The 16,702-nt window shown below is 42.2% G+C and overlaps 1 protein-coding gene across 5 annotated transcripts in view; it reads right to left on the bottom strand.

Annotated features, from left to right (window-relative positions):
* Nucleotides 1-16,702, bottom strand: part of NSMF (NMDA receptor synaptonuclear signaling and neuronal migration factor) — a 183,638-nt gene that overhangs the window by 63,264 nt on the left and 103,672 nt on the right. Inside the window, exons 5-6 of one of the 5 annotated variants that reach the window (XM_069241392.1) lie at nt 2,895-2,900; nt 2,260-2,328 (exon numbers count right to left, since the gene is read on the bottom strand). The exons of the other annotated variants lie outside the window; for them this stretch is intronic. Of the exons in view, the coding sequence (XP_069097493.1) occupies nt 2,260-2,328; nt 2,895-2,900 (75 nt within the window). The remainder of the gene's footprint in view (nt 1-2,259; nt 2,329-2,894; nt 2,901-16,702) is intronic. 5 annotated transcript variants of the gene reach the window in all.

Genomic DNA, 16,702 nt, shown 5'->3' with positions numbered 1-16,702 from the left:
TGATTAGTTACATATAAGGTGACAAAATTAGGACACCCACATGGCACCCTGTCACAGGAACACCAACTTTACAGTCTCAAGATTTCTGATAAGTACTCTCGAATTTACAGTTTAGGTCCGAAAAGGACCAGTATTAATAGTGAATAAAAAATGCATTGTTGTACAATGGGAAAGCAGAGGAGTGGGGATAGCGCATCCCAGTGATATGAGTGAGTGAGTGAGTTTATATAACATAGCCTATGTTATTGTGGTCAAAACATTAAGTCATTGGTATCGATCTGGAAAAATTGTCAGGGTCATTTGTTTTAACTCGACTCAAATCCAAACATACTCTTTTTATGATATTCCCCAGTACCCCCAGAAATTGGTTCAAATGTAGCTCAAAAATGGCATACAAGGTTTTCATTTTAGAATAATCACCTAGGGAAAGTATCTATAATGACCATCTCTTTTTGGTACTGAAATAAAAAAAAAATATTTGACACATAGGCCCGTAGTTTCCTATAAACCGAGATGAATCCATGATTCCATAAAATACTTGCTGTGCATTTCCTGGCAACATCAATTTACCACTGTTCTTCACATGATCTTGCAAAATCGTTGTCTTATAATAGCCAGGCCACTTACAACTGCATCTGTCACAGGATGTCAAGGGCTACAAGGCTACTTAATCTAATGAACTGTGGTGAAAGAACCTCACTTAATTTCCCACTCTAAGGGCTGGAATGTGAGCGGGAATGGCAGTCAGGTCAGTCTGAAGGTCGATCTATGGCCGTCGTCCAGCTGCTCCTTCAGAAGTACAGATGGTAAGTCTTGCTGAATGACAGCTGTCCCTAGATACTAGTTTTTCAAGGCAGATAATTTATGGAAGGTTCTGCCACAGACCTTGTGTGAATCGGTCATAATAGGACGGCAGTGGCATTCTAAAAATAAAGTCACACATTCTGGGAAAGATTTCGCTTCCAAATAAATTGACCACAAATCATGTAACATGAACTAGTGAAAAAAGGGTAGTTTTAAGGGGGGCGGTGCTAAAATGTCAACTTTAAACTATCGACCTGCAACAACATAGACTCCACTCTATCGTCTTGTACAATATGGTCAGGATAAGTTGATGCAGAGCTAGAACAGTAAATGCTTACCTTAAGGATATTGGGCCAGACAATATATTGGAGTCTATGTTGTTCTATGTGAATATTCTTTCGGTCAATACTTTGACGCCCAATCATTTTAAGGTGCACTATGTATACACAAAAAGAATCTATAAAGCAGCCCCAACCAAGCACCAACTGAAATAACTCAAACTTTTTTGTGTTAATCACACAATTAAAGGCTTATGCGCCATACCTTGAAATATTTTAAAAAAACAATATCTGGATTACTACACCTAGATAGGGGAAGCACATTGCCCCCTTCCCATCTCAGACCTTAAGACAATTATTAAGCAGGACGTCGGTGAGTGTTTTGTGTGAGTGTGAGAAGTGGGTGTAAGGAATGAGCTCACCCAACCATCGCTTGAACTCTGGGTCCTATATTAATGTGAAGAAGGTGTCACTTGGAGTGTGAGGCACAATAGCAACGTTTCTTCAAGGTTTAGTAACATTTTACTAAAACAACGGAAAGGAAGGGCCCCTGGCAAGAAAAGTTACATCTTTCTCGAATAGTAGGATAAGCAGAATCATATTAGATCTCCATTCAGTATGCACTGCATAGATTACTGGAGAACTCCAACCCAAAGACTTTTTTTAAGACTGTGGTGCCAATTCTCAGTCATGTACCTCTCCTGTGTACAGCATTGTCTGTCTTTTTTATGTGCCAGGGTGAATCACTCTTCTTTTGGTAATCTCATACTCTTTTTTTGTAGGATCTGCCATGTTTGTGAGGTGGGACAACCTGTATATTATATGAGAGTCATCATCCTAATCCTTCAAGATTCCGTGTCAGGTGTGAGTTGGGCCTACGTTCCCCAACAGTAACTTAACGTAAAGTTAAAACACAAACCTGAGGAACTTTAAGGTGAGAGTGTGGGGAGAGGTTTTTCAGGCAGACACCTCACAAACAGACGCTTCTGTACAATTATCAGTTAGCCCTGGAATTCTAAGAAATAGGTCATTGGGACAGTTGCGCTCTTCCCACCATCTCAACAGAAACACAGCCAGCAGCATAAGTGGCACCTGTAGACTTTCAGGCTTGGCACACAAGCGGTGCCAGCCACACTCTTCAGCTATTGACAGTCAGTGGGAAGGAAAACAGCCCTACCTCTGAATAACGGCAGCAGAATCATTCTCCCGCTTCCTTCTCTTCCTCTCTGCGTAGCCCCTGAAGGCCCTGGGGAACCATTTTAAGTGGTTAACCAACTATGAACACCAGGACCAGTTAAGACGTGAAACAGACAGACAGAGAGCTCCCACTAGACAACAGAGATGGAGAGCGGGAGAGAAACACACAAGACTGGCATGACAAATTAGGCTTAGCAAAGCTGCTTGGGCATGGCTGTGTGAGTGTTGAGGTGGATGTGAAGAGAATGTGGAAGCAAGAAAGATGTCTCATGAGGGTCCTACTCCAAAATGTTCTGGTCCAGTCTGAACCAGTGGAAGATGAATAATCCAGAAGACGTCTGTTTGGCCAACCTCTGACCTGCAGGTAGCATCCACAACAATGTACATTCATCAGACAGGACAGACATTCTGCGAACAAGCAATGCTGGACAGATCATGGGTGGCAATATATCAGATTGGCATGGGCACTTTGGTGATTTGAACATGAGAGGTGGGAGATGGATTGAAAAATGTTATCTTCGTATTGACTGTCCCTGTAGAATGGCTTGGTCTTTATTACATCCATGCTATTGCCGTCATCAAACAAACAAACAGATAACAGGGAAAAGTACTTACGAGATTCTGCTCATCCCAGCGGCAGGAAAGAAAGAAAGACATGTATTAGTCCTGTGCTGGGTTCTTTCACTGTGTCACAAACTAGATACATATAAGGAGGCTGTCTAAGCTCCTGTCAAACAAATTCGTAGGTGACTAGTTATGGGTCGAGGAAGCATTGCTGGTCTCACCACTGGCTCACAGGCCACTTTAGACAGGATACTTTTTTCTGTGTCTCAAAAACAATCACAGCATTTGGCTAGTGGTTCTGTAAACCGCTCCTTCAGCTGCCACGTGGAGTTATATTGCTCTTTGACTCCCTTACAAATGTAATAGCTTGGGTTGAATGTGCCTGATTTACAAAAAAGTCTTAAGACAGCAATGATGGACTTAGTTTACAAATGTTTTGTTCTGGCTTAAGACAGTCTTAAGATCTTACAACTGTCAGTTCTGACTCATGAAGGTTTTTCTTTGGCTTATAACAGTTTTAGTCTGTCATAACACAGGAAAAACCTTGCAAATCAACCCCATTTCAACCAGCCTGAACAACACTGTTTTACGTTTAGTAAACATTGCGAGTTTGTATGGTTTGCATATGGGTATTAAACACAATTTTGAGTTGCAGAGCTTTGCTGATGTACAAACCATTTTTTCTCATGTGCAGGATGCTGTACACCAAGTTTCCATCTAAAATCGGACTGCTCTGTATTAATGAACAAAAATTAACCATTAACCTGGGGATTCAATATCTGGTCATAATTTGTTGAATACTTCTCTGATGAATATATTTTTTTCATTGTATGAAAGTGTCATATAAACAATTAGAACATAAAATCACCATCCATGAGTACTTAAGCCGAATGCTGTTCGATGACATGACCAAACCTTGCATGACAAATCAAAACGTCAAGAAGAAAAAGAGAAAAGAGAGAAAACTGTGAGGATAAGTTACGTATCCCATCAAGCTAGAAGCATCTTCTTTCCTCCCGGCTTCCTTCATAACCACTGTCCTCAGGCAAACCTTGCATGACATCTGAAAACACTGTGTACCTTTACATTATGGGCTCCTAGGATACTTGACTAACATCAAGAGCAACCCACCTTGCGTGCTATTTGGAATGACGCGTGACTACTTGCTCAGTCACATCTACCTTCTACCTCCTTTGCTACATAGTCTGTCCACCACGATTTCAATGTGTCAAATTTCCCTGTGGGATCAGATCATCAGGTATGTAAGGCATCTCTACTAAAAATATAGCCTTGCTTCAACTTTTTGAAAATTTCGCTCTGCTAATGCCCATTTCATTGTCTTACTATCATTTCCTGCAATGAGGGGAACTACGACTCTTCACTGTAACATTAGTAGTCTGTTGCTACCACTGACCCCAGTGCTATAAGCGTGGTTGCCTGTTTACCTTTCTAACAGATTGGAAAATGCCCACAAAAGTAATTCCCAGATGTAGTTTTCACTGTTTAACTATTTCACAAATGACGGATCACCAGTTCCCAAACTCTAACAATCACTAGGCACTCCCGCACCATGTGAAGGAGCCCTCAACATGCTGTCTGCTCCTAGGATGTTATGCGTCTACCTAGGGTAGTATAACATTTTAATGAAAACTGAAGCACTTCACTGGTTGACAGACGCAAATGACCCCACTATTTATCCTCTACCACCTACATGGTATTACCCTCCACTCTGCCTTTACTTGGGGAGGAATCGATTTTCTTAAAATTCACCTTGACAAATGGTCAGACTGATAGCCAAACGGAAATGAACAAAAGAAATAGAGAAATAATTTCACATAAACCCAGTATCAACTCCTAGCTTTAGAGGGAAGACAACGAAATAAAAAGTTATTTTTCCTAAAACAGCATGAATAGTAAAAAAACATTATATATTTAAAGAAAAAACTGTAGAGGGTATGACGTTTAAAAAAATCAATTTGGTATATTTGCGTTCCATTTTTATTGAAACCTGAACAGAAAGACGGAAGAGACAATAAGGAATAGGGCAGAGGATGGGTGAAGTACAGTAAAAAAGAAATAAATGTAACAAAGGAAAGAAAATGGGACAGATGAAGGGGAGAAAACAGGCAAGAAATTTAGGTTAAAAAAGAAACAACTTGTAATGGAGGGAGGGAGAGGAGGTACATACAGGAGGCTGGAAGTGAAAAAAAATAAAGAAGCAAGACGGACAGAGGACAAGGAGGAAGGAGGATGAGCCAGGTGAGAAGGGAAGAGGACGGGATAAGCATTAGAGGGAAACAACTGATGAAAAGAGAGGGACAGGGGTCTTCCTTCATGAAAAAGACGCAATATCTGTGACGCACGAGTGGTTACATTCTCTATTTCCTTTGTCCCCCAAGCAAGCCGTCAACATCTTTTTCCTGTCCTGCATTCTAGTATCTCACTGAATTGTATAGATCATTTAATTGAACTACCGCAGCTCGCCAGATGGGGAAAAGGTTGAACTCAAAGTCCTAGGAAGAGGAATACAAATAAACAGATCCCTGGGTTTGGACTGCTCCGAAGTCCATGGACTTTCAGGAATAAGGAGATAAATTGGTCTATGTTTAGGTCTGTCTGACAGACTGGATCAGAGATTAAGAAATGATATAAGCTGAGGGCCATCCCAAAAGAGCCATTACAGCTCCGCTTCTCGCCACACGATCTACAATTCAAGGCAATGCAATAAGTCTTGCGTTTGCTCAACTTAAAGCTATTAGCTTTGTAAGCTCCTATCAGGACTTTCTTTTCTTGCCACATAAACTGAAAAGTAAAACAGTTTCACATAAGCGAGCTGACGGCCACCATGAGCAAAAAGCAAGCACACAAAAAGAATCAGAACTTCGCTCGCAGTGAAATGCATGGGCAAAAGTGCAATTGTCCATGTTACCGGCAAAAGTGCAATTATCGATGTAACAGGGTTGATGTCATGCAAAGCGCTCTACTACTGCCCAGTGAGATTGCGCTACCTACGAAATAAAGAGTTCAAAAACCATCCAGAAAACATCAAGCCCTGTATGTTTTCAGTAGTTTACCGGTGCGCTCAAGGCTGGATAAACACTGGAAAAGGCATGACGTAGGCATGCCTCTCACTAATTAAATCAAGCTAATTTTAAAAGGCAAGCCCATGAACCAACCAAACTGATGGGCTTGACATGGACAGAGAAATTACACCAGGGACGGAGCACTTTGCGCTCGACCCTAAAAAGAGCTTCAACCTAGAAATGTATATCTAGTACTTTCCTTTATACGTTTAAACTTATGAGTTCAAGGAGTTTGGCTTGACTTAGCCTCAGGTAGCTGAGCAAGTGAGAACCTGTTCCCTAAAAAGGGCAGCTCTTCATGCCAGGCAACCCTGACGTTTTGTACCTGGTGCGAAGGGTGGCAAAGAGAATAGGAAGAAGCGCTGCACAGTTTGACTCCCATTGAAGAGCAGGGAGGATTTCAGGGCTCTGGTCAAGAGCTGCAGTGCCATTCCTTAGAAATATCAGATATAGTATTCTAGATTGAACCCCTACGCCCTCAAATGTTCTACAAGGTTACAGGACACAGGCTAGCATTCGCCTTACAACTGTAAAAGGAAAAGATTGGGTGGAAAACCACTGCCAGTCACTGGAGTAAAGTGGTGGAATGAACATCCACTTGAATTGAGAAGAGCCCCCTTTGGGATACGTTTAGAACTGATTTATTTTATTTCTATGTTTTTAATCTTATCCTCTGACTCCTGGGTAAGGCCTCAAGATGCTGTCTCAGTAGTGCATGGGTACCACAACGTTTTGACGCCTTGTAAATTCCTTGACGGACTTGATTTGCAGTGCTAGCTGTGAAAGTCTGAAAGCTGGGCTGGTGGAGAATCCGTAAAGCGCTCAACACACCTCTAAACCAACCTCAGCCTAAAAACAACTATGGGGCTGTAAAGGAAACAGTGTCATCCAATGGCAGCTGCCCGAATTAGCAACTGCTGCGTTTAACAGGTGTCAATGGGGTAACTAATCTGCCCGGTCATTCTCAAAGTTATGAACAGTTGTGTCAACACTGCCGGCAGCACCGCATAAACTCTTACACTGTATAGAGACTTCAGACATGGTATGTGGTGAAACCGTGCCGCACATGCTTTCTGGCAGCAATCATCTGCAGCCATATTTCTTTGATTCCGCAGCCCCAGAGCCTGCACTTTTATTCTCAGAGAAAGCACAGTGTTTTCTTACCCACATTTAGAAGTGACATTGCTACGGTACCAACTAGTAGCCAGGACCTGCAATGCGAATGCTAAAAGTTATCCAGCTTTTTAGGTTAAACATGGGCGGATGTCCAATCACAGTTAGGAATGAATGCTCCCTTGTGCATGATGTCTTATGGTTGAGAACATGCGTGGGGATCAGCGCGATGGGTCGCAGAGCGAAGGTGCGAGCGATGTGAAGAGAAGCATGGAATCTTCCAACAGGACTCTTTTGAGGCTAAAAGAGGCTCATGGACTCTCAGTGGAGTTCGAACCTGTGATTGGCAGGCTTCAGGATTGCTTCCACAGTTTTGCTGTTTCATAGCTTAGCATATAACAGGCGTTATTATCACCCTATTGTTTAGTATTAGATTTAGCAGTCTCAGAAAAATAGCACTGACTCGGCCGTACTGGGCCTGTAAGTAATGACTCGCAGGTCACACACAAAAATGCCAGCAGCAAGTGTTTAACTCACTGAGCCATATTGTTAGTTACATATTACTGTACAGCAGGTGCTTTCAATAGTTTTTTTTCCTAGTGAGATTAATTAACGGCACCGTAATGCCATGTTAATGGTGACTCTGTACAGCACAAGTGCTAAGTAGCATTGACAATGGCCAGTCCGCACAGGCACATTGGCAGGCTCAGCGGCTCTGCTTTAGAACATTCCCAGAGTGACCCCTCTCCACATCTGAACCCTACTGGCTTGACATATGGAATTATTTTCACCTTCCCGAAGCTTGCACTCCTCGCTGACGAAGGCGTTGTTAAAGTGAAAACCTTAAATGGCACTGTGAGATGCAAGATTCTGCGACTCACAATATCAACACTGCAATTCCTTGTAAGTGGCACGGAAATGGGGGCAGCAAGGAGAGGCTCCCCCTTCCCTTAGGATTTGCAATAGAGTGTATCAATGGTTTGTCCACACAGTGGAAGCTGTCCGTCCGTAAGGGACAGTGTCTGCTATTCCAATGACAACTGTCAGTATTGGGGAGCAGACGGGTCCCCTGGATGAGTGCATGCCCTCCAATGTCTGTTTTCCAAAGTTCTACTTTCTTGCTATAGCAAGAGATCGGGCTGCAGTACTGGCCCTTTGAGATCTGAATGCAGGCACGGGGGACTACTGATGGGGCTGAGTGTCTCCGAATCTCTGAAACCTTGAAGTGTTCCGGGTAGATATAAAGGGCACAGCAAAGATATTGACGTGTCGTGACACAGATGCTGTGCAAAAATAGCATCGCAACAAGGCCTATCAATGGTACATCTGCCCGAACGTCACTTAGAGGTGGTGGTAGTTAAAGGGAGCAGAGATTCATCTGCCTAACCTGTATCAATCCTGAGACAAAACTACTATTCCCTTTACCTTAAAACCCAAATTTCATAAGGTGTGCATTAGCCAAGGCTCTTTGATTTTACTAAAGTTATATATGGTCAGAGCATTCTGCTCTGTCATGAAGAGCACATCCACACGAGGTAGTTCTCTTCAGTACCATGGACTACTGTGATAGTCTGTTTTGTTACCCCGAAAAAAATAGTGATTATTTTTTACATTGGGGAGGGTCTGCATGCTCCTTAAAAATAAAGTTTTACAAAAAATATGACAAAACAAAACACACATTCAAAAAGCCAAAAGGCTGTCAGCCACCGCCAGATCTATTGGCTGTGCCAATGCTTCTTTCTCATAGGTGTCAGTGATAGAAAATGCTGTAGGTCTGAGAGTTTGTAGTCAGGATAAACAGGACTTCGCTGAGCCAGGTTTGGGAGGCAGAGTTAAGTCATAAAAATCCGAGCATACTACAAGCCCAGCACTTTTGTCCAAGGGAGGCAGATTTTCTGAGCAGACATTTTTTGCTAGATTAATTTTCAGAAGGTGAAGTCTCTGACCTGCAGGGGAAACAGAAATGCATACTTAGCTAAGAGTCTTCCCAGGTTTCTGTCACGCACTATAGTTTAGTGGCAGCGGCAAGGAAACAAAGAACAAGGATGTCTTCGACAGGGAGCAACACGTTCGCTGGCGTCAGCGAACATCTTCTTCCCCAGGCGCCCCCCACTGAGGCAGGTGGACCCACTGAAGCGCCTCTGGTGGCAGATGGATGCTTACTACAGGCAATCCGGAGTTTGTAGTTGCTCAGCAGATGGGTCTGCAGTTGTACCAAGTGCCTAGTTATTGCACAAGGTGTCATTTTTTAGGTGATCATTGGCCTGGAGCAATTTTATGCCATTTTATTAAGGGACAAACCCCTATCACTCAAGGAACTGATGTTTATTTGCCCTGCACTGATGTTGCCACCCGTTCCGTATTGTCCTGCATTTTGATATTTAATGGGGGTGCTCTCCATGCCTCTGCTTATTGTTTAGTAGGGTGCGCCTATGCTCCCGCTTCCCCTTGCACCCATCGTGGTATTTCAGCGCCTGACCCTGCCGAGCTGTTTAATTACGCTGTGCAGTGCAGCAGCAAAATGTCTGTCAGCTGCACTAAGGGCGCACCACGAATGTGGCACGCCAGATGCGCGAGTGCCAACACCATACTGTCCCTCATAGTTTCTACCAGCCTCTCCCTGTGTGTGTGTTGGATTTCGGGTAAAGATGGAGTGTTCTGTCCCTTCAGCACATCCTCCAGGTTGCGAGCACCACATTGGTGGGAGATACACCCTAGGGGTCTGCGGCGTCTGTGCGGACGGACATCTCAGGGAGGCATCCTTCTCTGTTTCTGGACACATTTTTACCCCCTTCTCATGCTGCCTTCTTTCTGGGCTGGTTGTTGCTTTTCTATTACCAATAGTTACCTTTCCCAGACCGTTAAAATATTGCTCATTAAAAATCGTAAAAACTTTTACGATCAAAATGGCCATAGCTTTGTTTATTATTCCAGCTCTCATCTATGGGGAACAGGTGACAAACCGTACAGCAGTACCCCCTAGTTTGGGTCTCGCAGCCAGGGCTAGTAAAAAGCACACTTGAAAAAAACGAACCAGTGTTTGAGCCAAATTACAGAAACTGTGCAGAGCTTTAAAAAACAGGGTAACTGTAATTGTACAAGTTTTGCTTCATGGACAAACAATACGGGCAATAACGACCAATATTTTGCAAAGTGACTCTTTCCACTGGGCAAAGCGTTGCAGCAAATTAAGTTCGAACGAGTGATGTGGTATTTTCACTGTAAGAAATAGAAAAATATTGCTCTCCGTTTTTCAAAGGTAAATGGGTCTAGATTTCAAATACATTTGTATTTTGTAAGTTTGCGCCGCTTTTGCGTAAAAAAATGACGCCATTGTGGCGCTAAAAAAGTATAAATATGGGCCTAAGTTTGGAGAGCCTGACAGGGTGCACTAATATTCACTGCTCCATAGACTTTAAGGGCCTAATTTACAAAACGCCTCCACAGGCGCAGCGGAGGTCCCTCACTCGTGGTGGGACCTCCACATTGGGAAACTGCTATATGGAAGTCCCGCCACAAGTGTGTGACCTCCGCCGTGAATACGGGGCCTCTGCCACGACTGCAGAGGCCCTTAGTGAATTAGGCCCTAACACGGTTATTGGCCTCCTCACAGTAGACTGTCTCCCTATCCTCGTTCAACCTACGGGAACAGAAGAGCACCACATGCCTGGGAAGGGCAAACAACTTTGTGAAAGATATTCCATTGGATCCTGTCCAAGATCAACTTAGCTTTGGCTGCATAACCCAGCTGCGCATTTGACTGCGGTGTTATATTGCTTAACCCTAGGATGCACGTGTAGTAGCTGAGGTTAGCAGATCGGTTTATTTTAAGAGCAACTCAGTATTGGATTTACTCACAGTTGGTTAACGAGCCGCTTATGATGGAATAAGATGTTTAATGTTTATCAAGTCCGTAGGATCTTTATCAATTACAATATAAGGGTGAAAATAATTAGATTACAATGAAGGGTAGAGCGTGGCATCTTGACTCCAAGAACTTTGTCTCAAGTCTTAGCCAACTAGTGGTTCTACAACAAGGCTATTGCTATTGGTCATCAGTGCGCTTAGCTGTGCCGCAGGGCGGGATCCATGCTAAATGTTCAGCAAATGCACATCAGATAAATGTACATGCAATGGATTTAAATGGAAATTAGTTTCAGAGTCAGTAGTTGTCCGGAAAACAAGGCATGATCTGGCCCCAATGCTGAACTCCCCTGTAAAGAGTCACAATGACATATGGCAACATTTATCTCAACAATACCAAACCCATCAATGGCCCTGTCAGCACATCCTAGTGCAGTGGGCAGCGCCAAGCAAGTATTCCACAATGATGCAGAGCATGTGTTGTAACACATAAATGGGCCCACCTTATTTCCAACACCCTCCTATGAACAGAAAAGCAATGACTTGCAAAATCAGCAGAAAAGAGCACTTGTATAACACCAACATACTCGAAAAATCAATTTGCTTTGCTACATTTATTTTGCCTGATAATATAATCAGATTTAATGAATCACTGTGCATGTGCTTCCCAGAATACTGAAAGGACTAGCACTCATTTCTCCATTATTTAACATAATAAGGTCTCCACATACAGAGGCAGATGGAAAGAGGAGTTTTCATGTTTCTTTTAGCTAATTAAGTGTTGGATCATTCCTCATTCATGCAGAGGGCTGAGTCATTATGTGCTTCCTACGTTTAGTTTCATCAGGGAAAGCCGATGATGCACCTCATGCATGACTTGGAACGTATCCTTAGGCAGTGTCTACCATTTAAGCATCTGTGCCAGACATGTTTGTGTGAAGCCTCCAGAAAGCTTACTGTCTTCTGACAAATATACGTTCTGAACCTAATTCACAAAGACTTATCTGTGTATAGGAGTGATTTACCCTGACTTACGCTTGAATATTTTCTCATCGAATGAAGCTTAGTGAACTTGGCTGACTCTAATTCATAGTGAACAATCCATTTATACCTTCCTCAGTCCAAACAGTCCCAACTTAACCCTATAGAATACTCAAATCCCATTAATCATCAGATTAGTATGCAGCTAAACCTTGCTCTGTGGCCTCTCCCTCTCACACAAGCTTCTACACCTTCTGGTTTCATCTGATAGATTTAGAGTCACAAGAAATATTACTACCACCATTTCTCCAAGAAAGTCATGTCATTCAAACACTTGATGGTGTGCCTGCCTCTGAGCTATCCTTAAGCCCTCAGTCGAACATTCTCTTTTTTTGGGCAGCCTCATATACAGTGGACACAATTCATCTTCCAACTCCACTCAATTGACATGCATGATACTTTCAATTCTAGCTTTTTAAGAGGTCTAGCACCTGCCATTAAGTCTTTAATCCCCAATTATCTTTGGGTATCCATCATGGATTGGTAGGGAACATTCTCCAGTCTTTGACTGTTCATTTTTCTGTCGCCCTGTGAGGGAGGAGTCTCAATCAAACAACGATTACTTGGCTTTGAAACCATCATAGATTACTTGTGATTTATAGATCTCAGCTCTCACTATGCTTACATCTCCCACAGGGAAGGCTATAGCTCCTCTCTCCAGCAGAGACTATAACTGATGTTCCTCCCTGGGGAGACCAGTTGGGATACCCTCCATTGGGTTTTTAATATTGTGCTACTATAACATTATAGCGAAATATCGATGACCAAAATATTGAAAAGGTAATTATATACAGGTAGGTATAGCTTTAATATACTTGATACCACATCTATGCACCTTGATCATAAATATGTATTAAATATGTATATATATGTATATATATATATATATATATATATATATATATATATATATATATATATGTCCACTGAAAAACAAAGGTTACAGGGATGTTATAGAAACTATAACTTGTGCCCTTAGGTAACTATAACTTGTGTCCCTGCCATACACAGTTTTCTCATGTAAACTTTGAACCTAACTATAACGGGGACCCAATCACTAGGCCTAGGGGGTCAGGGTATTCCAAACCTGCCCCATTCTCTTTTTATTTTACTTTTCTTTTTGGGACCGTGCACCAAGATGGCTGCCAACACTTCCTGGTTGAAGGGTTATCAGCCAATCAGATCTACAGTTTAATTTTTCTTTAATAATGCAAAAACTACTGAACAGATTTAAAGAAAATCACAAAAAAGATCTTTCTGCACCAAGATCCAGCTTTCTGTCAAATTTGGTGCAATTCCGTACACTGATTCAGGCTGTAGTCCTGTTCTAAATCCTTATGGGAAACTGCATGGGGAAAATCTGTTTTGTGATCCCCCTTTTTCCCAGCCCCTGCTTGGCAGACCACCCCAAAACTTTCAAGACAGCAGTTGAAATAATTATTGTACACGTTTTGAACATTTTGTGAAGATTCATCAAATGGCACCAAAGTTATTGGCAAAACAAAAAAGGCTTTGTCTATGGGATTTAGGTCCTAACTATAACTATGTACTGGCTATCCCCAGTAGGTAATTTTTTGTATGTATGTGGATAGATAGATAGATAGATAGATAGATAGATAGATAGATAGATAGATAGATAGATAGATAGATAGATTGTCAAGTGCACAGATGTGGAGTTAACAATAGTAAATCTATACTTAACTTTGCTCCCTGCGGAAGTTAAGTAGTGCAGGAAATGATACCAGAAGATAACTAATCCTAGTAGATACAGCTTGGCATTGTATTTTGTCCTTCACGCAATACAGCACAGAAAATGTAGATATTGTGCTATGCTGTGTTACATATAGGTAAATCTGGGCTAATGTATAACAGAAAACAACAAGGAAACAACAAGTGAGAGAATTTCACCTATAAACTTTAATATATTGCCAAAGTAATTAATACTTTTCCCAAAGTCTCTTATTTACCCTAGAAATGGGAATTCATAGCAACAGATGCTTAGGGATGAGTTAAAATTCCGGAGATTAATCACACCTATCACTATTCAGGAAAAGTTGCCTTAAAATAAGTGATCTTTAATTCCACAGTTCAAAGAGTGCATTTGAAGACACTCAGCCAGACTGATTGTTGCCCTGTGTATGTACTGATGGTGTTGGTGTTTTTCTCAGCACTGTTTCAGGGCAAGCTCTACAGGGACCATACCATGATCTAATGTCTAATAAACCTAACAACAGTCTCTGGGGGGTTTGCCTCATCTGCAGCTGTTAAGTGCATTGAGTACCGAGAGTGAACTTCCCAACCTGTTACTCATCATAGATAGAGGAGTGGCAGCAAATGGTCCGCATGAGAAAATACATATACTGCAAATTGAGTCGTAGGATCCCTCAAAGATGCAATATCTCGCATTGTGGTCTAATAACGTTTTCTTTTTTCTTTTTTATAAAAAACAACTAGTCCCTCTCCCATTGACAGTGACCCTTATGGGCTAGGGGCTTTGTGATGCCTTTAAGCATACAGCTGCCCTACACATTACAGTTGTACTGGCAGCGTGCGTTATTTTAGCCACTACCATCTCAAAATTTGCTTACCAACTGCTGCTCTCCACTCACATTCTGTACAATGTAGAAAAGCAGTGCCTTTGATTGATTTTTAAAAATGTAATTGGTTCGCTCATCTTTGACAAGAATAAGCCCCAATAGTAAACTCTGTGCTGACTTAGTATGTCTTATCCAATTCATCCATTAACCATTTAATTAGCATAGATAATTAATAATTAACATATTTTGGGTCACCATTTGGTGACTAATAAGATTGTAGCTTTTGTTTTGAGGGCACATTGGTGTCCAAGTAAGATAAATGTAATAAAATGTATGTCTAAGTAATTGCAATGGCTTTGCATATTGTATTTATAAGAAGTTAGCATAGGATTTGCTAATTTAATTGTGCATGTTCATTTGTTTTAGGTAGTGGCGGCTTTAAGAGGGAGGGGGCTGGGTGGGCAGCACACACACACTCATTCTTTCACACACACACGCATGCATGCACGCACACACATCCATTAACAACACTCATAACATTCAAACATGCACGCACGCACCGAACATTCATTGTAAAAGATCACATACACACACACACACACACACATTCATTCTTTCACACACACACGCAAGCACATCCATTAACAACACTCATAACATTCAAACATGCACGCACGCACCAAACATTCATTTTAAAAGATCACACACACAAACTCATTCTTTCACACACACACGCATGCACGCACACCCATTAACAACACTCATAACATTCAAACATGCACACATGCACCACGCACGCACCAAACATTAATTTTAAAAGATCACACACAAACACACACTCATTCTTTCACACACATGCAAGCACGCACGCACATCCATTAACAACATTCAAACATGCACGCATGCACCAAGCATTCATTTTAAAAGATATCACACACACACACACTTACCTTTAGCCTCGGATGGCCCAGGAGGGTTGGAACTGCTGCCTTCCCTCATTGGCTGACTTTTGGGAAGGCAGGAGTCTCAGCCTCGTCACAGAGTGGGATGGGGTCAGTGAGACTGCTGACCCCACTCTGTGACCAAGTGTCACTGATTGACACTCACAGGCGCTTCAGGGCTTAAACCTGAAGCGCCCAGGTCGAAGTCAATGGGTGACGCTTTCCTCGTCACCCAGGGGAGGGCCTTGAGGCACCTTTTCTGAGCCGAGGAGGTCACCCCCATAGGAGCTGTGACCTCCTCAGCCCTGCAAAGTTCAGCTCAGGCAGCCAGGAGTCTGCGCAAATCGCGCATGTCTGCTCCTGGCTGCCTGACCTGAATATGAAGATTGTCTGTCAGGCTGACCTTTGTTCAGCCTGACAGACACTCTTCATGAGGGGCAAAAGGTGCGGGGGGCGTGGCCGCTCCGCCCTAAAGGACGGGCTGCACCGCATTTATTCTGTAATGTTTTGACATGTAAACTGTATTTTATTTGTTTCTTTTTAGATGTGATTATTCTCTGATTCTATTTTGAATGTGTCTTGCTGTAATCGGTATTTAAGCTAAAATCATCGAATCGAATGAAATTACAATAACAAAATATTAGCCTATGACCTGTAACTCTATTTTTCACATTTTCCAACAAAGAGACGATTAACAGCATACGCTTTGCGAATCTAGCTGGAAAAACAGATCTATACCATTCATTGTCCTGCAAGAGTTAGACCAATGGGGAGAACCAGAGAGGTGTGTGAGCCTCAAGTCTCACTTGACGTTTATGGTTATTTTCAGTGTCCAATTATTCAGCAAAGCTATTTGAGTTTCTTATTTTTGCTCCCGCATTCCCTTTTCTTGAAGCAGAGCTTCTCTCATTGAAAGGTTACCTACCTTTGTCAGAGCCAGAATGACCTATTTCCTAGCAAAATGTAAAACCAGAAATTACCCTGAATGCCAGCTGCCGTTTGACCTAAATCTTCTTGAAGAAGCTCTATGCCTGTCTATGGCAATTCCTTTCTGCCAGGCACAAAACTGTTGTTTCAACCTGCCTCATGTCTCACAGGGGCACGGCAAATCAGGATATTTGTAACAAGCATTTGCAATACAATCAGTCTCGCATTTGCTTGAGTTAGAGCTGTTGGCTTTGTAAATTAAAATTATTTTTACCCATATGTTTTGGTTTGGAATGGGGTGGATGTATTTGGTGTGGCGTGGAATTATGTAAATTATGTTGTGTTATGTTATG

The sequence above is a fragment of the Pleurodeles waltl genome, chromosome 6 (assembly GCF_031143425.1).
Source record: "Pleurodeles waltl isolate 20211129_DDA chromosome 6, aPleWal1.hap1.20221129, whole genome shotgun sequence".
Taxonomy (NCBI): Eukaryota; Metazoa; Chordata; class Amphibia; order Caudata; family Salamandridae; genus Pleurodeles; species Pleurodeles waltl.
Note: the sequence above shows the minus strand (reverse complement) of the source record. Positions and strands in the feature narration are given on the sequence as shown.